Source organism: Eupeodes corollae, chromosome 1 (genome assembly GCF_945859685.1).
Source record: "Eupeodes corollae chromosome 1, idEupCoro1.1, whole genome shotgun sequence".
NCBI lineage: Eukaryota > Metazoa > Arthropoda > Insecta > Diptera > Syrphidae > Eupeodes > Eupeodes corollae.
Genome location: NC_079147.1, coordinates 88,603,453 through 88,628,492, shown reverse-complemented (window position 1 = coordinate 88,628,492; position 25,040 = coordinate 88,603,453). Strand labels below are relative to the sequence as shown.

Sequence of the window (25,040 nt, the reverse complement as noted above, 5' to 3'; positions counted from 1 at the left end):
GATAATCAAAAAACAAAACAAAACAAAAATTTTACCTTTTCGTGAATCTCAGATGTACTTTGAGCATCACAAAACGCAACTGTAGCAACATCCTTAAGTATTGGCATTTCAATCGAACAATCCCGGCCATCTAGCAGAGCAACAAGCGGTCGTGCCTGCAGAGGCCCATTAGCAAACGGTCCCTTAACGTCTAAGCGCGATCGCTTTGATGGTAACATCATAGACTTGTCCATGATTTAAGCAATTTTGTTTTAATGTTTTCTGTTATTTTGATGTAATGATTGAGAGTTTTTGTTTTTGTATATTCGTGTGAGGTTGTGTGTATGTCAGAGTGTGTGTGCGAGCGTATGTGTGTAAGTATGATAATTAAAACAAAAAATAATAAAATTAAATTTAATTATTACAAAAAAATAATGTTTGAAAACAAAAATTAACAGAATAATGAAGGAATTAAAAATGTCGACTTCACTTGAATGAATGTTGACAAATCTATAAAATGAGTGGTGTTATTTTGTGCTCTCTATAACCTGATTTATTTTGTTGTGTATGTTTTTGTCGGTTGTTTTCTTTTTATTAAATATATATTGAATTATATATGTTTATTTTTTGATGCGCGAACATAGAAAATTCACTTAAGACGATGATGGCAAAATGTATTTTTCTTTTGTGATATCCGTTTAATGGAGTTTTTTTTCTTCTATTATTTATTTGAATGTTTATTTTTTTTAATTGATTTTAGTTTATTTTTTTCATTTGTATCAATTTCAAATCAAATCGTCGTGTGGCTAAAAATGAAGGGTGAGCTTTTCGCGATCGAATCCCTTCATGGTGAAATGCCTCAATAACTGCAATGAAAAAAGAAATATAAAAATTAGATTCATTTGAAAAATAACTGTTTGTATAAATTTAATCATCAAACTATTAAAATAACAAATGTCGGTATTATAAATACACGAACGATTGAAGAGTAAAAACAAATTTCAGTTGAACTGTAGGGATTTCATAAACATTTCGAAGTGTATCGAGAAAGTTATTTGTTTTTGCCAAAATTGCCCAAAAGTGATGTGATTGCATAAAAACCGTAAAACTAAAAATTCTTCTGAATATTGCTATGAACTTGAGAAGTGCGGTGTTTCTATTTTGAAACTAGGTAGATTTGAGAAAGCTAGAGAAACCGCATCGGAAAACTCCTTAGTAGTATATTTGATGGTAGGAGACAGAGTTGCAGATATAATGATGATACATGTAGCCTATTTGTTTTCTAAAATTTGTAATATTAAACTAGACAAAAAAAATAAAGATGATGTAGACAATCTGTGATATTTTTTTCCATTTCTCTTAAGAAGCTTTCTTAACATATGTTTACTTGTAACGATTGATCATATCTGATCTGGGATCAGTGGTCTCCTAGAATAAGAATTTTTGATTTTACGATTCTCAGCAGTATCCCCAAGTCTCGATATTTAACAAAGGTTGCAAAATTTTTAGAGTAAAATAATCGATCAATTTAATATCGATATTTAACAAAGGTTGCAAAATTTGAAGAGTAAAATAATCCATCAATTTAATATCATAGAATCTGGAAATCATGTTTTTCTTTTTCTTTGAATTTTAAACCCAGATTTACTTTACTAGCAGATACAGTCAATCAAACTCATATTCGTACAGCAGCTTAATTTTTTCGAATTTGTCAAGAAACACTCATTATCATAATTTAATTTATTTCTTATATTAGAGATCTGAATACCATCTATTGTCTAAAACAAGAGAAACGCCATATTTCAACAAACAAACAACATTCAATAACACAAACTATAAGAGTCAAATAACAAGTAACCATTTCATATTCGTACATTTCATTAAGCGCAGTAAAAAAACATAAATATAAGCAAATTTTAATATTTTGTAGCATAACCCTTGTTCTTAATAACATGTTTGTGTCGATTAGGCGTGGACTGGACAAGTTTTTTCGTTGTTTCGTTAGATATTTTATTTTGCAGAATCTGCTCTTCTTTAAGCTCTCTTGCATTCCTTATGGTCAGTTTCCTCAGTTAATGGTCCAAATGGTCCCATAAATTTTCGATAGGATTAATATCCGGTGATTGAGGGGAGTTTCCATGACCTTAGGACAATTATAAAGCAGTCACAACTTGGTATCATGTGCCTTATGTTTGGGATCATTGTCCTGGTAAAAAGTGAACTGGTTTTGCAGTCCCAATTTACGTGCACTTTCACCCAAATTTAGTTTTAAAATCTCTATATATTTCTTGTGGTCCATAATTCCTTCAATTATATGTAATTTTTCTATCCCTGAAAAAAACAACCCCAAACGCCACCATGCTTGACAGTTGCGACACTATTTTCCGGAAGTAGCTCCGTATTGGGTTTCCGCCAAACCATTTGTCGTCCATCCGAGCCAGATATATTGAACTTTGGCTCATGGGTAAAAATTACGTTTTTCCAATAAGCAAAATCCTTTGATTGGTACTCTTTTGCGAAATTCAGCCTTTTTAAACTTATGAAATGTTTTTTTTTTCTGGTAACTCTAGCGTTAAAACCGTGATCGCGAATGAAAACTGCTTGTTGAGTTCCTGTCGCAACTTTTCAGCAAATTTGGTGCACTGATCCGGAGATTTTTCTTGATTTTGCGCATGATAAGGCGTTTATGATGCGAGTTGAAAATTTCCGTGTGGTGTTTCTTGGCCTATTTTCGATTTGATTTTCGGAACGATACCTTTTTACGATTGATTGGATAGTTGGTCTTGATCTGCCAACAAGGTCGGATACTTCTTTTAATGATTTACCATCATTATGGTACTTTATTATCATTTTCCTCAGTTCAACCCATGTTTCGCACTGTTTTCTCCCCATTTTTTTAATTGTTACTTTTTTTATAAATTGAAGACACACAATCGAATTACGAAAACAATAAAATGATGAAAATATTTTTGACATTTTTTTAATGCTTACTTAAAGTAGATTTTGCGAATAAAGAAAACACTGTACGAATATGAATTTGATGTGAGTTCTTAGTACAATATTTTTCGATGACCAATAACGTTGGTAATGCATTACATACTTAATTTTTTATGAATTGCATAAATGAAGTTAATGCTTAAGAAAAATTGGCAATTCAAATTTATTGAATGAAAATGCAATTTTGGATAAAAATTAAGTTTGTATAAAATAGAATAGAGTGTACGAATATGAATTTGATTGACTGTATGTACATATTTGCTTTGCTCAATTTATCGAGAATAATCAGATGGATTAGAATTTCTAGTGTCACTTAGGAACTTGGTTTCTATACAATTGGCAAAAGGCAAGTTGGACTTTACTTAGCTTATAGCATTGCAATTTTCTTTATCTAAAGAAAGCATTCATCGAAAATCAACCAACTATAATGGTTCTTATGTTTCAGCAAAGGTTGAAAATCAGGGGACTTACAATCATGTGGACAGTTCGAACAGATAATTCTTAAATCACTTTCCCACGAAAATTAATTTTTTTTTTCAATTCTCGCAATAGGCAGCCCTCATAAGAAAAAATAATATAAAAACAGCGGTTATCTTCAGATGCGTTCTACATTCATTTTGGATACTAGGGCAAAATTGATTTTGACAGTCTGAATTAACAAGAGTGCAGTCAGTTAGACCTGAGGGTCTCATTAAGTTACTTTGTCTGACCTTTAAAAGCGCGCACTGTATTATTTATAGAACTTTCCTTTTTAAAATAAAATTAATACAATTTGTTTGTTACAAGTACTAAAGATTAGTGGAACTTACAAGATACGGGAATCGACTTTAACCAGTATAAAATAATTTAGAAATATTTAGCTAATATCTGACTAGACTATAAATCTTATAAATAAGATCGAAAGTCGTCAAAAAAAAATAGCAACTAAAATAATTATAAAAAAGTTTCATGTTAAACAATAGTTTCTCTATCAAATAATTTGAGTATTGCAAACTAAATTTAAACACGTTATATGATAGTTAAAAAATGTCAAGATTAAATTAAAAACAGATAATTTCCTATAATACCAAACAATGTATGTGGAATGAATTAAATTGGTTTTGTATGAAACAGTTTATACATTAGTTTTGGTTGAATTTCGGCATTAGTTTTGTTTAGCAAATGGGTCTTATTTCTGCAGAACATTCCAAGAAAAAGTAGGTATAAGCTAAGACTTAAAAATACAATAATTCCTTTTTTTTACTCTAGCATTTTAAAGTCAGTTTTTATTTGCTTACTGAATCTACAAGCATCAGACATTTGTTGTTTGAAAGAAAGTATCAACCATGTTAGCCTTATTGATTCGCAAGACATCCTTTGAGATGACAATGGTAAAGGGTACCCTAACATAAAGCATGAGCAGGGCGTTTTCAAAGGTTCTATGAAAACATGCGTTAAAATCAAAATCTATTTCGTCTATTTTGTAATTATTTTTTGATCAGCATAATTGATCCCATTGGATTTCTGAACAAGCAGATAAAATAAGAATCTGTGATCGATCGTAGAAAAGCTTATCAATTCACAAAGAGTGACTGTTTGCGGTGGTATCAGAGGTAGTTCTTCAAAAAAGGAGTAATAACAGACTTTTTGTGGCTAGAAATGGATTAGGTAGCGCTAGACTATATTTGGTTCCAACAGGACAATGCAATTCGTACTCAATCAGAAAAACAAGACCTTTTGCACGAGAAATTCAATTTTTGTTTGTATATTGAACACACGCATTAAAGGGGTTTTCAATACCCTTGTAATGATTAAACACAGTGCGAGCAATTAGGAAAAAGGGACAGGATTAGAAAGTAGATACCGATGCACATTAGTTTTGAATTACTGCAAATATTAGAATTATAATCACGTTTTCGACGAATTTTTAAATATAGCCTCATCAGAAGGGTACACAAATTCTTGCATCGTCGGAGAAAACTTAAACAATTAACAGCATTTCTGGCAATGTGGAATATGTGATCACTCCACAACAAGTGGTTTGTTATACACATGCCTAGAATTGAAAGCTGTTCAGTCTCCTTCCTACCACCCATGGATAGTGGCATTAGGAGAGGTTTACGCTTTAGAGACAGCATTAAATTCTACACTATTTTTTCTTCCCCATGGAACAATGCTATCAAGATCAGAGTTTAATGAGTTTATCATACGCTGCCGTTGGTAGTCCACATCCGAAGAACAAGGATGAGAATCTACAATCGAATATGAAAAGCTGAGGGTACTGTCATCAGCGAAACAATATATTGGGTTAGAAGTTTCAGATAAAAAATCATTTATAAAAATAAGAAATAGCGTCGGAGAAAAAATGGAACCCTGGGGCACACCAGCGTTTATTTTGTGGATCAGATTTGAGCCCAACCAAATATAATTTCTATCCCATCATAGAAGAGATTCAACAATTCCAAAAGCACGCATTTTCGAAAGGAAACGTTGTACCAATGTCAACTAATCATCACAGTTATGTGAATTGACATTTTAAGATTTATTTCTTCTTTGGGGATATAAAAGTTTTTTTTTTCAATAAGTTAATAACAATTCAATTGTGACATAAACATCAAATATGCATTTTAATACCTCTTGATTATAACACATAAATGTTATAGATGTTTTTATCAAAGAAGGACAAATATTAAGATAACCTTTTCTTTAATATACAATCAACCTCATCCGTTATAGTTTATGCTTTTCTATAAATTTTCGATCTAATGTAACAAATGCATTCAAATTAATGTAGAAACTTCGGACTTCTTATAGTTCATCCCACTATGAGCGCTTCTAAAAAGTCAGTCTTTATTTTTGTAAACCCTGGCTGTAATGAGCGTCATGAAGTTAATACCTGGCTAGATGGTTATTTTTAAATAAAGTAAGTGTTCCTTTTAGAAGGTTGATAGATAAATAGATAAGAAAACTTTATTTACTAACCAAAAATACCTACGAACATGAAACAAGTAATACCTACTTCATAGTTTGCCCTTATTTATAAATCTATTTCTATCACCTAGTACCTCACTATCTAGCTAAGTAAAAATGCAATAATTCATATACCTACATAGTTTATCGAAAAGTTAAGTAATTTAAATTGCAAACTTAAAGATAGCTTATGAAATGCATAATACAAATAATAATAATGATTCATTTCAATCAACTTTTTCAAACACATAAAATTCATACCTATTTACATTATTATAACAAAAATAAAAATATCATTTAACTGATAAAGAAACAAAGTCACATTTTCTTCTATCGTTGTTTGTTTGTAGGTAAGTATATTTAATAAAAACAAAAAAAACATGTAATATGATTCCCTTTCAATTCCAATAATTCTGACATAATAATAAATGCAAGCGTGTGTACAAAAATGTACCTACTCTACTATGTACACTTGTATACATTATTATGAACTCACGACTAAGAGTCAAAGCAAGCACCACACCGACAGACACCGATACTGAAACCAAACCAACTTCCCAGCCGTCGTCGTCGTCGCAGTCACCGTCACCATCACCGCACCTGTCGTTTTTAACAGTGCATTTTTTTTATTGAATTGGCGCCCCGCCATACTAAAGCCCTAAAAAATCACATTTTTCCACATTTTTCATTTATGTAGATAGTTGGGTTAGTGTGATCGGACACAGAAACAGAACAGAGAGAAATCAAAAGCACTTTACAATAATAATCGTTATTATTATTATTATTGTGTACTCACATTTTCTCGCTTGTCATTTAAGCGTTTTAGGTGATAACGAATGGAAAACTTAAAACAGCAAAAAAATGAAACACCAAGCGACAAGCAGCAGCGAGTATGTACGTGGGATTATTGTATAAATCTTATCACATACAATTGGAATGGAGAATACCTGCTTTGCTGCTTTTGCCTACTCTACTACCCTTTGCGTCCGCCTCATCCCCTCGCGTACTACCTCCCCACAATAACATTTCCAGAGCACTTTAATGTCGCCCTAAATCGATAATTTAACTGTACAAAGAGAACAATAATTTTTCAAAGGGACGAAGACGAGTAAGGGAAATTATGATGATGAAGACCTTTAAACCTTAAATTTCCTGGAACAAAAACAGAATAACCTAACATTGAAAATGAAATGAGAAGTAGAATAAAGAAGAGCGCCCAGCACTTAGCTCGGAATAGACATAGAGACACACACAGAAGGAGAGAAGTCGTCCGTCCAATTGTATAAAGTAAAAATTGAAAAAATGCAGCAAAAGACAAAAAATAAAAAGAAAATTCATCATCGTGTTGTTCTCGTGGTTGTTTGAGGTGGCGGCTGGTGGCTGGCCGAGTGGCCGCTGGCGGATTGGATACAAAACGAACAAAAAAAACAAAGCCGTGTTTGCTTGCTGCTCGCCATTGTGCCATCGCCATCGCAATAGCAATAGCCATCGACACTAGCACTCGGACTCGGCTAACTTATCTGTTTCTCCCAAAGCATGGGAATCGTAGTCGTAATCGAAATCTTAAAAAATTAAAAAAAACACAAAGCCACTTGAACTGGCCGCCGGAGGCCACTAATCTTCTGCGCTATTTACAAACGATAAATAATATTTTCGTATATCCAAATATAAAATGATGCGTTTTTCTTTAATTTTGGAGACAGGAGACAAGAGACAATTGAAGTCAGATGGCGGAATTGCACTTTTCTTCACATTTGGGAACAAAGGTCTGCGTTCCGCGCCTTTTCCCATCGATAATGCTGCTGCGGTGTCCATTAATGTAATTTTCTCTCTACATTAATTGGATTTTATTGATGAAGCGAAACGAAGAAAAAAGGAAAAGGGTATTCCATTCCATACATTTTTTCGTAAGGTTGTTTTTTTTTCCTGCTTTTTTGACCCCACACCTCATGCAGTGCGAGGCAGGAGCGATGCGAGAGAGGCAAGATTTAAGAGGAAGTAAAATAAAATAAAAAGTAACCACCATGGTCGATTTTGGTGGAAGCGAAGCGCCCGTTCTTCTTCGGATTTCGACTTTCGACGAGACCACCATCAGTAACGTTTTTTTTTTTTCTTAGCACTTCGTGGATCGTGAAATACTTAGTGCCGCCGCCGACGACGTTGTCCACCCCCATAAGCCATAAGTACACAATAAAAAAAGATCACACATTTAATTTTCACTTGAATATTAAATCAAGAAGAGTAAATAGCAAAAAGAAACACAGAAAAATATATGCACCAGAATTTTATGAATTGGGAATCCTTTTTGCCCGGGGCACTTTTCCGCGGGCAATCGTAAAAAATCAAATTTCCATGAACATGAAGTAAAATTAAAAAATTTTTCGTCGTTTTCGTTTCGGTTTCGGCGAGTTTTTCCTTTTCGTTATATTTTTGCGAAATGTCTGCCAAAGCGTACACGAACACCAGCGCCACACCACTCACCACCACTCAACTCGAGTAAATTATTCGACAGAAAAAGCAATTTCGTACCGTTATCTCTTTCGCACTTATAGAGTCGCGAACAGAAGAACAGGTAGCGAGCTCTCTCCCTCTCCCTCTGCTATATCTGCTGTTTGTCTCGCTCTCTCGCTCTCCAGTGAATGGATGCCAGAGCCAGTGTATTCAAAATTGACGGAGAACAGAAAAAAAAAATATTACACTCACCGTCCGATCCGAATTGATTTTCTTATTTTTTCTTTCGGAGGATATATTTTATTTTTCTGAATTCTTTTTCTCGATCTGAGTTTCTTTTTTCTTTAATGGAATATCTGGACGTTTTTTAAGCACACAAACACTTTTCGACAAGCACTCGATGTGGAATTGTTTTATTTGTTGATTTTGTGGGTTTTTTTGAGGATTTTTGTGGTGGAAAATTGGATTTTTTGATAAATTTTCAGAAGTAACGCGTCCCTTTAAAACATGAATCCCCACTCACAGCTTTCAAAATGGCGGAAAAGTAGAGAATTTTTTTAGTACAGAAATGACGCGATTATGCATTCCGCGATACAACGACAACGACGACAGCACGACCAAAGACAGAAAACTACAACGAATTGTGTTCAGCGAGTGATTTGGATTTGAAATGTTTGTGCTGCGGCTGCGTTCGTTGGCGCGATTTGTGGTGTTGAATGGTTTGCATCGAGTTAGATGCAGCCATTTTTGTACTAATTCGAGGATATGTTGGAAAATAAAGAAATTAATACGTTGTGAATGATTTTGGCGATGCTCCTTTACACGGTGGAGTGAATATTTTGGTTTAGTCATAAATCCTTAGGTCTTATATGCACTAGAAAAAGCAAATGCAAGCAACTTTTGGGAATTCTCGCTGTTTTTAAATATTATTGCGTTCAACCAGTTAGCAAAAGATAACTTCTTGTCTAGATTAATTAATCTTTAGCCAGATTCTGTAAAAAACGAAACGAAAGCGATCATTCGTTTTTTAAAAAAAAATGATCTTTTACGAAAACGATGTTCGGTATTTTGTATCACATTTCGTTTTCTTTTATTTGTTCGTTTTTGATTCAAACCTAAAAAAAATTGAATACATACATATATTTATATTTTACATACATATATTTATATGTAATTCTTGGATGTCGAAAGCTTTTAAATATTTTGTAAGATGGGTTATTAAATTTTATCGATATATAAAACTTAAATAAAACTATAGTAAATAAGTAAGACAGTAAGTGATTTAAGACATAAAATGAAGAAATAATAAAAAAAGCACAAGCTCATCTTTTAAAACAACACAGATATCAAGAAACTATAAATTATCGATTGAAATAAAATTTAATAATTGTGACACATTGTTTTTGAATTATTAGTTTTGAAAGAAATGTTTGTTTACTTAGCTTGTAAAGTAAATATTTTTATAAAATTAAAATAATTACATTAATTTTAAGCTAAGAATATAAGGACATGGCGTTGTTGCCGTCTGCCTGATAGACATTTTAGTTAAAAATAGTTTAACATTATGAAAGTTGTTTTTTTGTTTTGTTTTTAGTATAAGAAATAAAAAGTGTATTTTTTAATGATTTTTCTTAACAATTTTCAAATATAACAGATGAATAATTTATTAACTTGCATGTATATAAAAAAAGATGATAAATAATACAAATTTGAATGATTTTATAATCTTTAAAGATATGTACACAATTTTGACATGATTTTTTTTTCGATTTTACATTCTCATTGATTTGAAACACAAAATCTTTAAAATAAACTTTTCCGTTTTTAAAAACAATTTTAGTAAATGAAAACAAGTTCAATTTTGCCGTGAATTGAAACACAAAAATATTAAATTCTCAATTGCCATAACTGGATAAATGACCGCTCAAAAGCTATATTCTATAAGCTGTAGCATGTTTGCAAAATTTGAACAGATTCGTCCAACCACTCAGCCCGTTAAGAATGTCAATAAGTTGGTCCGTAGAAAAAAAAACTCACTTGGAAATGTAGCCGCCGTATTTCTTGTAATATTAGACAAACTGCGATGAAATTATTTATATCCTCCACGTCTCTTCTATTGCAGAGAGTGCAAATTTGGGAGAGGTCCGATCTATGGGGGACAAAGTTGAGATTAAAATCTCGACTCTAGCTTTAAAAATTGTGCCGATAGCTTTCGAAGTAATTTCTTTACAAAAACCAGTTTGAAGTTGATGCAAATTGATGGTTTAAGCGCTTGTATATGTTTCTGCTTGCCGATGAGGATGCACTTTGCAGGTGTTCTAAATAAAGTTTTTCATCAATTTTAGCCATTCCTCTACATTATTTTCCCTTAAGGAGAGTACTATATCAACTCCTGCAGCAAGCGCGTTCTATTCTCTGAAGGGAGAAGATCGTCTTATGAAGCCAATTTTCTCTTTTCATAACCTCAGCTTAATAGTCGGAGTGCCGTTTAAAATTCTGAATATGTATCGGTGCTATTCCCGATTCGACATGTATGGCGTACGTAGGTGTGGTGTTAGGCAGTTTAAAAAGTCTTTTAAAAAAGTATCTTTGAAAAGTCTCAAATTCCTCTATTTGAGCGTATCCAAAAGCTTGGACACCGTAACATAAGCAAGTATTTATTATTGCATTGAAGACTCTGTACTTTGATGAGAGGTCGATAATTTGGTTGCTTAACAAATTGAGCCACATCAGGTTTAGGGACAGTTTGGCCTCCTTGGTTTTCTCTTTCGCATGATTGCTCCAGTTTAGGTTATAGGTCAGCAATACACCTAGATATTTAAACTCACTCACAATTTCAATACGCTCGTTGTTGATATTCCATGATTCTTCAGCACGCCGCGCATGCTGCCTGGATTCAATTATCCTAATCTTGGTTTTTCTAGTATTGATCCGTAAGCCCCAGGTTTCGCAATATTCTTTAAGTCTGTTGATTTGCAGTTGTTAAGAAAATGGGTTATCCGCCAAAAGTACCAGATCGTCTGCATACAGTAAATCTTTAATCAAAGATTCGCTAAATATTACACCTCCTGGTAGGATTTCACAAACCAAACAAAATGGGACTTAAAATACATCCTTGGGGAACTCCCGCCGCTGTCTCAAAACTTTCGGATAAGTTGTTGCCATCCCATGCTGAGGCTTTCGTTGAATTTAGAAAGTTAGAATAAAATAGTAAACATTTTTTCGAAAGCCCAAGAGAAGATACTTTGTAAATCAATGCTTGTCGATTGACCGTATCAAAAGCAGTTTTGAAGTCATTTAAGCAGCGTTAAAGCTTTTTCTTTTTCTCCAAATGTTGTCTTGCTATGCTTGCTATGCGCAAAAATTTGGTCTACCGTTGAGAAACCGGATCGACACCCGGATTGGAAGATACTTAAGCGGTTGTTTGTCTCTATTTATCTCGTAAGCCTCTCGTAAAGAATAGAGTTTAAGATTTTCCTTAAAGAGTTGAGAATTTTCTGTAAAGGACATTTTAAGCAAGCTTTAGGCAGCCTTACTTACTAAAAAAATAACTGTTAATAAGAGATCACGAACTTATAGTTGTAGTAGTAGTTAATTCTTTGTTGTGGTTCGATACCATTTTGACCTTTAATAAAATATTAAATATTTTGCTTTTGTTATGAAGAGATTTTTTTTTTTTGTTTTGTTTATTGTTTCACTTCCGTATCACCTAAATCATATGCCTATTATAAGCCTTTTTTTAGTAAAATGCTACAAGTTAATAAATTTATTACGAAAAACTTGAAAAAAAGCTATCGTTTATTTTTTTCACATGTGCGAACGAAAACTTTTTTTTTAGTTAAGTTGCCAACAACTTTTTAATTTCACGTAATGCTGTCCCATGCAAGACAATCTTTTTACAACGGGGGAAATTAATTTATTAATGAAAGAAAGAAATGCAAAGTTAAAATCATTTTTGTACCTAATTTCTATATATAACTAAAATCTAAAAGGATTTGAATTGAAAGATGTGAAATTCCTATTGCCTTAAAATTATAAAATTCTTCAATTGGTAATCACACACACAGTTTCTTTATGTTTTATACCTCTTTAAGTAGATCTTAGTTGCAAAGATGGTGTTCCCTAGTTTTCTATTGACTTCATTGCAATAGTGACATGCTAAAGGAGAAACGTCACAAGAGGGCCCAGCAAGTTTTCTTTTGTTCCTATTGAAATGGATGAATAATGGTATAACTTCGTTAATATAAATGGATTGACTATCGAAATTTATTAATATAAACTGTTGAAATTGTGAAGTTAAGTTTAATACACCCTGGACGGAGACTCCACAAGCCAGCAATCGAAACATGCAGCCATTTCTTGAAAAATGTGTCTGTTTTCTCGACTTCTAAAAAATTTAGTAAAGAAAGAGAAAGTATAAGTAATTGAATTTTACAGATAGGTGAATTGCAGGATTATTCAATTATTCGGTTTGGCTGATTTTCAATTGTGTTTTAAAAAATTTGACTTTAAAAAATCAAGAAAATACAAAAATTAATATTCTATTTGCGCTTAACTCCTACACACATATGGAAGCGACATCTTTTTCTTAAAAATCGTACGAATATTGTCTTTAGTACTTAAAAATTATTTGTTATCTGTCAAAAAATGAAGGTGTGTTCACCAAAAATATTAGATCTGAGAGACATTTATAATTTTATTGTTTCAACTTTGCTTACAGAATTTCGTGTTTTAAACAAATTAAAGCTAAAAGCGTTTTAACTTTTCACTTTTGTTTTATAGAGATTAAAAAAAGGAAATCCTAATGTTTCGGTTAAAGATAAACGATTCTTTCACTGTTACACTTTTAAAGTTCAATATGTTTATGCCTTTACAATATTCAAAGAATTTCATCTTGATTCTTCCGAATTGAATACGTTATATGTTTCTCTTTTAAAAACTAAAACATCGCACATATTAATTGTACGAATGTATGTTTTAATTTCTCATGTGATCAGACCATTAAATTGAATGAATTTGACATTTAAAAATTCATCCACCACTACTTAAACACTCACCTCGTATGTATACATCATCCTAACCACTACTAACACAATATGCCTCTGTCAAATTGAGCTCAACCAAAACCAACAACAAGAACAACAACAATAAAAACATAAAACAACATTTTTCCTTCAACTTCAAACTTCAACTAGAAAATCAACCAAAAAGAGAACCTTTAGCTTTTCTCTTGCTTTTGGTTTGGTTTTTCTTGGTTGGCTCTCGGTCTCGGCTTTCGCCACTATATACCCTCGCCATCGCCACATGTTTATACTTTTTATAAATAAAATAAAAATACCTTTACTTTGACTAAATGAAGTGATATCATTCTAAACTAAAAACTAAACTATTAATAATTTGTACCTAATTAAGAAAATATTTATCAATAATCAAAGGTAAGTCAAAATTTCGTTCCTTCAACTCAAGTGCAGATCCAGAGAGAAATTCCTTAAAAATAAAATAATCCCCATGAAGCACCGCAACCGCCACCACCACTGACCCCCGACCGCTACTCTTGTTTCTTCTATTACCTTGCCCACCCATACCTAACTTGCCACAAGCCAGCCACACGCATAACCGGGTGAAGTTCCGATATTTTCTTTTTATATAAATGTTAATTATGTTGTCTTCTAATAACATTGTTGGTGAGACGTGGGAATTCCTTGGGGGATAGACAAAAGACAACAACGATGATGCTTCTTTTGAGAATTTAATAACAATTTTATTAAAACCAAACCTATTTTTAAATACGCAGTGTGTAATTGATTTTTCATTGATAAAAATTCTAACCTCAAGTCGTGGAAGAGTGGGAAAACATTCCGATACCATTGCGGCCATAAATTTTCCTATTAAGTGGAAAAATGTGCTCGTTGACTGACTGAAAGCGTAGGCGTTGGCGACACCCATTGGGATATTGGCTTGGCCTTTAAATGGAATTTTGATTTCTTTTTTTTTTTGTATTCTCTTTGTTTTTGGTTAGGAACTGCTAACAAAAATGACCCGCAGACTTGGCCCCGTATAAAGAAAACAAAAATAAACTGCGCCCTCACTAAACCTTTTCATTTATGATTCGTAATTTAGTTGTCATTATTTGTGTTAATTCAATTAAATAAGACTTTCCATTTGCTTGCCATTGCCATGTGGGTCTCTGTACTCTGTACTCTACGTGTGCCTCTGCCTTTGCCTAGGCTGCTGGTTCAGCCCATTTTCTGTGTGTGATCTTGATTGATGGAGTTCTCTTCTCATGTCTTAAATGAAATGGTGAATATTAATATGACGTAGAAGGCGTAATTGGACGTTGGAACGTAGTAGATATACGATTAATTTATTCAGTATAATTCATAAACAGTTTACTTTTTTTTTCTTATGAGTTCGTGATGTTTACATCGAATATTTTGCCGGTCGCTTCTAAATTGGCTTATTAGTTTAATGGTTACTATGAACATCATAATGATGATGATGTTAATGGTAGCTTAAAAATAGCATTTTTTATGATACACACACACACAAATGGATATACAGTACTACAGTAGGCCATAAAAGTTTTGGAAACAATACAATTTATTATTTGTTTAAAAACGGATAGGTACTATTTTAATTTGTGGTTTCATTAAGAAACAAAAATGATATCTCTTATCTCTATGATTGGTTTTTATTACTTGAAGATTATTATGTTGTTTTTATTGAAGGTTTAAATTTATAATTTGTGAGAATAAGAATGTTTTTTTTTTTTGAAGTAGCAAACACGTTTTGGAATTGTTTTTTTTTTAAACTGAAGTAAGACTTCATCAAGTACGATTGATACGTGCAAGATTCGGTGCAAGATGGTCATCGTTGATCTTCACGGCAGCGAATAAACGAGCAAAAATGTTGTGAAGTACCTCAGCATCTGGTAAGATCAGTATTTATGTGTTGAAAGAGTCTTTAGTCGGAGGAAAAACATTTAACATCATTTGGCTTGACCCCAAAGTTAAAGGTAATTTGTTACATTGCCCTCATAGTCATAAGTCCGATGATAGTTTATGGTTGGTCTGTGTGGTTCAACGCTTCCCCTTCCCAGATGATGAAGGGCAGTGTTAACTATGCGGTACCGACTTACACCGAACAACCGAATCTTCTTATGTTCATTACTATTTCTACGGGGGCTCGAATCAACAGCTATGTCTTCGACCAACAATTTAATTTTCGGGGCTAAGCGAGGGGCTTCATTCCACAAGAGATTTTCCTGTTTTTAGATAGATATTTTAGTTTGATATAGGATAGATTGGCAATTCCACTAATCTACCACCATACAATCGGGACTTCATGGCACAAGGTGAAAAATGAATTAAAAAAAAAATGCAGGGACTATCATGCCTAGCACGTTGACTGCCATGTGACCCACCATCACAGGTAGTACATTTTTTCATGAATGTTTTTTATGTGGCTGGCGATTAAGATTAATCTTTTTCCTCTTTGGCAAATTTTAAATAAAATTGGGTGGCGCAACAGTCCGTTGAGAACCAGAGCTTAGTGACTTACAACTCTCGAGTATTGTTGTCAGGAATGGAAGGGACCTACAATTTTAGGCCCAATCCGAACGGCTAATTTAAGAAAGCACTTTTTCATTACCAGAATTACTCTTGAAGGATTTGTCAATTCCTCGCAAGATGCAGTACCCGCGAAGTGGCACAGGAAGGGATTGAACCCAAGACCCTTGCATGACAGTCCAACGCATTTTTTTTTTCAATTCATTTTTATTAATTCAATCTTAAAGCTAGACAAAAATTAATAAAACTTCCCATACGGACACTCTATGTTAAACAATAATACTTAATACTAATGCCTTTCGGCCCTAGGATCTATTTTACTTTAATTTGAATTTTATTTATTTTGTATTTATTAGAAAATTTTGAAAAAAAAACTAATATCAAGATCCTTTTTAATTTTTACTTAAAAACTACTTAAAATAAGGTCCTTAATATAAAACTTAAAGCTAACTTAAACTACCTATTGTACTTATAAACTACTTAAAACTAGAACAACCACAGCAGCAAATCTAAATATCTAACATTTTTGTTAATCATATTTTGTTGTCTTTTTTTAATTTTTTTTATTCCATGTTTTTTTTTTATTTTTTTTCTGTTTTGTATTTTTTTGTTTTGCATTTTTTTTTCTATTTCTTTTTGTGCCACCATGCCTATTCTACTTAAAACTAAACCCTAAAACTATAAAACAAGTATGTAAGCCGGCCAAGGCTTAAAACCCCATCCCGATTACCCAATATCAAGTGCCGATTGAAGCCACCAAAACTGGATCTCCTGCTAAACCCTATCAGTTCGGTGGCTGCCCGTGAAGATCAACGATGACCATTTTGCGCCAATTCTTGCACGTATCCCTCGTGGCCCTAGCCAACGGAGTCCGGAACAGAATAGTCTCTGACTTCTGGACATTTATTTTCAGTTTCCAGTCGTCGCAATATCGATGAATCTTGTCGAAATCACGCTGCAAGAGAATTCTAATAACCTCAACCTTTCGGGTCGTTCTGTACGCAATTAGATCGTCGCCGTACGCAATTGCTTTTGTAAGTTTACCTATCAGATCGCTGGTGTAAATGCTGGATAGAATCGGCGAATTCACCGCTCCCTGTTGAAGACCATTTTTAATTGAGAATGTTGTGGTAGAACTTACATTGCCACTTTTGACAACAAACTTTCTACCGTTAAGCATATCATAAAGTACTCGTATATACAACAATGGCTTGCTTATGCCAAGCCTGCTCAGTTTTAGGTAAAGACCCTCTAACCATACGGTGTCAAAGGCCTTTTCCAAATCAACCAGAACAGCACCTGTGCATTGTTGTTTTGATTTATTCCATTGGATATCAGAAACGAGTTTAGACGCAGCATGAATTGTGTCATGACTCATCTTGAACCCGAGCTGTTTACCCGGAATTATTTTGTTGTCCGCAGCCCACTTAGTCAGAGCCCTATTAATGATCTTTTTCAAAACTTTGCTGATGCTCGGAAAAAGACTTATCGACCGAAGATTTGACGGGTTGGAGTTGTCCTTTCCTTTTTTCGGGAGAGGATGAAAGTCCAACGCAATAACCATCATGCCAAGGGTACTACAAATTGGCAAATTTTAGTTTTTTTTTTAAATTCAGGATTTTATTAGCCTATTTCCAGTAAAGTTTTTTCATAGCTTTAAGCTTAATTTTTTATACAAAATAAAATTAAAATAATAAATTAACTTAAAAAAAATAATAATAAGAGAAAACTAATGTTTTTATTGAAACATTTCATGCAGAAAGTTAGGTTTTCTTCACACGAACTGCAATATGTGGAGACTTTTTTTATGCGACAGCTCTTCCTTCTGTTTTACTGAGCTCGTTGTAACAGGTCCAGCATCGTATCCTTGTTTTTCGGTTGGTTCTATCAACCGTTTTGAATTCCTTCAGATGGTGTTTAGTTATACTCACATGTTGAGCTACTTGAACCCCAACGCCACACAGACTTTAACAAATGGCTTGTCTAAAAGGGACAATTTGTATGTTTTTGTACTTTTTGTAAATAACCAAAGCATTTACAACAGCTGTCGAAAGTAAAAACTCGAACGCAATCTTGTGGTACCAGCGAATTGTTTTTCGCAATGATGTGTATTAACTAACCATTAGACACATCGATGCCTTCTTTAGCTTGGTTTTACTCAAGAATTATTTCAGGCTTTTTTATGTCATGGCCATCTCGAGTTCTTTTTCCGTTTGAACTTTCTTCCAGGCCGTGTTTTATGCTCCACATTTGGAAACAATCACAGCAGCACACTCTTAAACTTTTGTCTAGCTACAACAATATCTTTTGGATTTACAGCTCTATTTTTTCGAAGAGTTCCAATAAGATGCGTTTTATGGCTGAGTAACAATTTTGCAAGGTGTACCGAGGTATAAAAATTGTCCGTAGCAATTTTTCTACTCTTGTCCAAATAGTTTTCTGCCAGATCTACGACGATTTGTGTGCTATGGGAAGTTGAAGGCGTTGGTTTTCCTCTCTGATGACTGTAAGAATAATTTTTCCCGGCTCAATACAGCTCGTGTATGTATATAAACTGGGGTCACAGAGTTTATACACTTTGGCTCCGTATTTGTGTGTGCTTTTCCCGGATTATATTGGCGAAAATATAGTCTTCCACGCCAAAGAATCATTCCCTCGTCTACAGCCAGTACTTCTCCTCGGTCCTTAGCCCTTACAAAATTTTGCTCCAACATTTCCAGTAAGCCACTTATTTTTCCCAAACGGTTGCTTTCGCTTGCTTAATTGTTTGCAAGATGAATGAATTTAAGAAGCAATTAAAATCTGTTTCGCGACCTTACTCCCGGGATAAATGTATTTTTATAAAAGTTGTCTCTGCTCCAATATAATGATATTTACCATAACCATGCCAAGAACTTTTTTATTTCCGAAACTTTAGTGTCCTTCGAATCCTTAGCTCTAGAATGCCGAGTAATATTATTATTTTCCATATACATTATGGCGTTCAAGTTAGTCTCGGTTACAATATACATACGAATATACATCATCTGTTACCATAAGACTTAAAAAAATCAATAGGCTTCATTTGGGATACATTTATGTTTTGAATAAATTCGATATCAGTTGGTTCAAAAATAAATTCTTTCAAAGATAGTTTTGTAACAGGTGTCCATTCGTTTGAGGATACTGATCCAGAGGTAAAGGGAAGAACTTGCTCATCTTCATTTTCTGATTCTACGTCCTCCATCAAAATATTTTCATCAGAATCGCTAGAATCAGCATAGGATGGTATATATTTTGAGTCAGAAGCCTCGAAATCTTCATCTTCGTGGTCAGAATGGTTTCAACCTGGGTTTCCGTAAAATACATTAGGTGTTATGGTGATATCTCTATCCATGGCTTAAGAACAAAATCTAAAAAAAGTGATAAAGAAAATTAGATGTAAGAAAAACAAACGAAAAAAATATGTGACCCACCGGTGGGTCACGTGGCACTAGAAACAATCACTTAACACAAGGGGTCATGTGACTCACCGGTGTTCACACTTTTAAAACATATAAAAAACACTTACAACTTGAAACTTTAGACACAGTATTAAAAAAAACACACAGAGAAACGTTTAAAACAAAAAAAACTTGGCACTCTGGTGATATCTTTTTTTCTGTACGGTGGCAGTCCTAGAGGTCTTGGGTTAAATCCCTGCTTGTGCCATCTAAAGTTTTGGTTTTTTCGAGGGTACTGTCTCTTGCAAAGAATTGACAAATCCTTCCAGAGTAATTATTGTCATTTAAAAGTGCTCTCTCAAATTTTCCGTTCCGATTCGGCATACAAATTGAAGGTCCCCTACACAGGAATGGTTAAAAAAAAATAAATAAATTGGGTGGCGCGACAGTCCGTTGAGAACCAAGGCCTAGTGACTTACAACTCTCAACCATTCCTGTGTGCGAGTAATGTTGTCAGGAATGGAGGGGACCTACAGTTTATATGCCGACTCCGAACGGCTAATTTTGAGAAAGCACTTTTTCATGACAATAGTTACTCTTGGAGAATTTGTCAATTCCTCGCAAGAGGCAGTACCCGTGAAAAGACTTTAGATGGCATAGGCAGGGATCGAACCCAAGACCTCTGGCATGACAGTCCAACGCACTAACCATCATGCCACGGGTACCACAGGAATGGTTGAGAGTTGTAAATCAGTAGGGCCTAGTTCTCTTCGGCCTGTTGCTCCCCTTATTTACTTTAACACTGCATTAAATTAAACTAAATTAAAAATCAATTTCCTAGTTTTAAAACCGATATATTAATTTAATATTTTTTATTCTGTATAATGTTTCTTCTTAATTGTCCCTAAGAATAAGATCTTTATGAATCCAAATTAATCGCCATTGCCTGATGCTGCATTTCAGTCCAAAACATTCTTATTTCAAAGGGTAGCTTTAAGAATATGAATTCTCAAATAACTTTATTTTTCTCATAAATACGGAAGAGTTGAGGAAAGGTATAGATTAAACTATAAATAAATTTTATGATCAAATCAAAAAATCAAACAGAAAACACGAATTTAATAACTTGGATTATTAAATAAATTTTACAAATGCCTCACAGTTAACTTTTTTTTTTAATATCAACTTTATTTCATTTCAAAATCTTAAGGCTAAGTTAAAAAATTTGATCAAAAATAAAAGAAAAGATTAAACAATATTTCGTTATATAAATTAAGTTAGTATCTCTTTATATAACTTATATCAAGATTTAAGATGAAATAGTTAACAGCAGTAACCGTATACAAATTACTAAAGTGCGTAAAACGACGTAAATTAGTGCTCAAACTTGCTGTCTCTAGAGCTTTCACATTATTATAACCTTTACTTTTAAAAAATAATTTTAAACAAATGTTTTAAAGGAAAAATACCGAAGTTAGAGAACAGATCGAAACTAGGTGTCATACGAGGCACATTAGATATAATACGAATCGACTGTTTTTGACTAATGAGCAACGGTTGAATTTTACAGGAATGAGTTCCACCCCAACAAAAAATTCCAAATTGAATTTTCGATTGTACTAAGCCATACTACTCAAGTTTTAAGATTTTTTGAGGGCAATATAGACTTAGGCGGTGGATCTGTCTTACAACTTTATTAAGATAAAGTTTTAAATTGTTCGTATGTTTAACCCAATTAAGCTTCTTATCTAGTAAAACTCCCAAGTATTTAAAGTGATCAACAAGTTCAATATCAATGCAACTATCACAACAGTGAGAACCAGTTAGGTGCATGATAAGTCAGGGAGAAACTTTCGGGGAAAATTCCCTTTAAATTAAAGAGCATGAGTTTAGTCTTGCTACTTATAACCAAAAATACTCCATTACCAAGATCGGAATCTCAGACTGACATTTCGGTTTGCCTACAAGCTAAGTACACACTAAATGTGAGAAAGTGTGCGTGAAATGATGCAAAAACCAAACACATTCTCACATTTAGTGTTCCGGCCCATCAAAATGCTTCATTATAGTCTGCTGGCACATCTAAATGCTTTATTTAGAATGTTTTATGGCCTCGTTCAAAAACTAAACAATCCTAACCAACAGAATCTGAAGTGCTGACGTGGTCTTAAATTGGAAGATTTGTGTAGCTCTTTAATTTCAATCCAAATAAATGTTGTTAATGTATATAAAATAAGATTGACCAAATACATATTTAATGATTTATTAGTGCTGGTTTTTATTTACTTAAATTATTTGCGAACGCAATATGAGCTGGAACTGGTTAAGTATAGATGGAAATGGACAAAAGTATAACACAATACTTTGTAAAACGACAAAACAGACAATTTTTTCAGGTGTAGAACATTTTTTTGGCGACGTTAAAAGTTCAGGTGGAAACAATAGGCGGATGCCTCAAAATTTCTTTGTACAGACAATGCTACTTGTGAAGTTCCATTGCCAACTTTAGCTTGTTTAGATTCCTCAATTAAATTAGTATTTTCATCATTTAAGCAGTTCGATAGTACTCTATATCCCGTTCCCTTTTAACCTTCCGTTTTTCGTTGTGGCTCCAATATATTCTAAGAGTTCAGTTGAATCCTGTCTTCCATCAGTCAGTGTCCTGCTCTTAATATATAATGGAAAAGCAACCAAAATTAGGTGTGGACAAAATGGTACATTTGTGCGACGGGCGGTCCACAAAGTGATTGCTGGAACGACAGACGGTCTGCACGAATACCAACCAAGGTGACAGACAGGTGGTCTGGTCACACCAAAACCAACAAACAAAAAGGGGCACGAGTGACACTTGGTCCTCGATTGCTGATGTTACTCATATGAGAATGGCTGCATGCCCAACATAAATCAATTTCGTTATGTAAAAGATGGAACGTTAACACGAGTCCCTAATCCCCTAGTCTGCGCGAAAGTCCAACGACAAATAGAGTAAAATCGCGAGATCAAAAACCACTGCCAACTTCCACCCTCCGATAGTTAAAACAAACATTTTTACATAATTGTAATTTAGTACAAAAAAAAGAACGCGTTAAACACTTGAGTTTCGTGCGACTTATTAAAGTTTCTCCAAAATTATGGGGGTGTTAATAGGGTGGCTGAATGCAACCATTGAATTCCCGCTCACTGGAAGAAGTACTAGAGGTCGGCGAATTCAATGACAGTGGTAGTGCATAAAGCTGGGGTGAAACGTGCGAGTAGGAAAAGTGGTGGTGTCTCAACTGCGTTCGCTCACTCTTGCAAATAAGCTAGGTGAAGCTGAATTAAAACGCGATAGAGACCCACACTTTCTGATTGGCCGAAAGCATGTGGGAATGGAAGAAAAAGGAGAGGTCATCAAGGCAAGGTGAAAGCCTGGAAGATCACTTTTTTGCGAGATGGAATCTGAACCGGAGGTTCAAGAAATTGAAAGAAAGATAAAAAAAAAGGAAAAACTTTGAGAAGTTAAGAAACTCAAGTGTTGTTGAAAGTGAAAAATTTTAAAATTTTGATTAAGAAGAAAAAAATCGAAAACAATTAAAAATATTCCATCCATTTAAAACAATTTTTTTAATTTGTTCACAAATTGTTCTGGTCGGTTCCGCTCCAAAAGGTTTGTAATTTCCTTTTTTTTACAAAAAAAAATTACTGGCGCCCATCTTGTTCCTTCTAAATTTGATTTTATACATATTTCAAGAACACCCTATTCCCAACCCACTATCAAATTAATTTGATAATTTCGATTAATAAAATTAACCTTGTTCCCAATTAATTAAACCCACCCCAAAACTGAGCTATCGGGCGACAGCACTGCTTTTGCTGTCTGTGAGGAAATTGACGAACAAACCTATTCGCGTCTGACAGTTGACTTTGATTTAGATAAATCAGAAATAGGTACTACTCGTGCGCGTCGGCTACCTATTTTATTCAATTTTAATTCGTTTTCGTTTTTTTTTTATTATTACAATCTTTTGAGTTTGCGGACAATCAATCCGCCATCGTATTATTCGGTTCGTTATTTTTCACAACAAATGAAATGGAATTGAAAAATAGTTGCAAGCTTAAATCATCAAAAAAAAACTATAAACATACTTGAATTAATTAAATTGATACAGATTTTAAATACTTGCAAACAAAATTTGAATTCAATAAATTGCGCTCGCACCCTTAACTTGATGGTTCTTCGAAAGCATTTTTGATACGATAATCCGAAGTTAGTTATGAAATTTGAACAATTTCGTAGTGATTGCTGTAAATGAGTGAATAAATTATATTTAACTGGTGTTGAACATGCTTTTTTCAAGAAAAAAATTACATTGGTTCGCTATCAACAAAATGACTGCAAAACTAAAACTTAAAACTGAGTTTTTCATCGAAAAAAGTAAAAAGAAAAATATGAAAACAAACTTATTAACCACCCCATTTTGTTTTTGCTTTGCAAAGTGCCGCTAGCCCACGGCATCGTTTTTTTTTGTTTGTTTTCACATCTATTCATGGACTAATTGTCAAAATTACAAATACAACAATGTAAACAAACGGGTTTGGGAGAGTGAAACGTACGAAAGATTCCGATCTTGGTAAATGGAGTATTTTTGCTTATAACTAATTTATGTGACCCAAACCAGTGTCGAAGAATATCATGATCATGGTTGATACTTACAAAAGTTTCAAAGTAATTATAAAGAGCAGTATCGTCGCAGATAATTTTCCCATAAAAGGCTGTAAGAATAAGGAGTTAACAAATATTAGAAACAGGATAGGACCTAAAACAGAACCTTGGGGAATACCCATTCTGAGGTAAAATATTGAACCTAGAGTATATTTTATCTTGGTCATTTTGTTACGATTTGATAGGTACGAACAAAACCAACCATAAACAAAGACTCTGAAACCAGTATAATAAAGTTTTGTCAGTCATAAGTCGTGGTCAACCGTATCAAATGCTTATTGGAGTCATTAATTGATTTCACCACAGAATTTTAACAGGGCATCTTCTGTTCAGTTCTAGAAAGAAAGGACATGGTTCTGTTCTTTATTCCCTTTTCAAAGACATTGGAAATTACGGAAAGGAGGTAAATAGGTTAATAGTTATTTAAATCCAAAGAATCTCCTTTTTTATGTAATGGGATTATTATTAGCTACATCAACAGGATCTGCGATTAGTTCTGTGTCTTTATAAATTTTGAATTCGACATCTGATGGATTACGATTCACTAGTCTCCATTCCTTTTTAATATTTCCAACGTTTTCAGCAAGTTTATGAGCATAATAATAATCTCTGCACTTAGGTATTTCATTTTTCAAATCGCATCACAATTTGTGATAAAAAGTGTCGAATTGTTAGGATGCTTATTATTTTTTATTATATTTATGGCAAGGATCTCCAAAGCTTAAGAGGTTTAAATGTATTAGATTTTCTAGCAGTAGTTACGGTGCAATTTGAAATATGTGTCTGTAACTTATTCAAAAATAGATCAAATGCTATAGATTTATCACTTGAAGCATACACTTCATCCCAAAATTCAAAAGTTAAGGCCGAACACAATGCAGGATAATTAATATTTTTTAATTTAGAAAAAAAACACACTATTTTGCTTTTGTATTTAATAATCAAGTTGAAGATTAGTCAGAAAATGATCAG

The 25,040-nt window shown here is 33.5% G+C and overlaps 2 protein-coding genes across 7 annotated transcripts in view; one reads left to right on the top strand and one right to left on the bottom strand.

The window, feature by feature from the left end:
• Positions 1-8,988, bottom strand: part of LOC129954228 (C-terminal-binding protein) — a 39,442-nt gene extending 30,454 nt beyond the window's left edge. For 2 of the 6 annotated variants that reach the window (XR_008782666.1, XM_056067996.1), the window contains exons 1-2: positions 8,629-8,988; positions 36-845 (exon numbers count right to left, since the gene is read on the bottom strand). Coding sequence is in view for 5 of the 6 variants with exons in the window: in XM_056067996.1 (XP_055923971.1) it covers positions 36-233 (198 nt within the window). In the remaining variant the exon portion in view is untranslated. Of the gene's footprint in view, positions 1-35; positions 846-8,203; positions 8,393-8,454; positions 8,598-8,628 lie in introns of those variants that run through there. The other 4 variants (XM_056068000.1, XM_056068001.1, XM_056067999.1 and 1 more) reach the window with 3 other exon arrangements.
• A 4,605-nt stretch (positions 8,989-13,593) lies between these two features.
• Positions 13,594-25,040, top strand: part of LOC129954227 (equilibrative nucleoside transporter 1) — a 74,997-nt gene continuing 63,550 nt past the window's right edge. The window contains exon 1 of the mRNA XM_056067994.1: positions 13,594-13,811. The gene's annotated coding sequence lies outside the window, so the exon portion shown is untranslated. The remainder of the gene's footprint in view (positions 13,812-25,040) is intronic.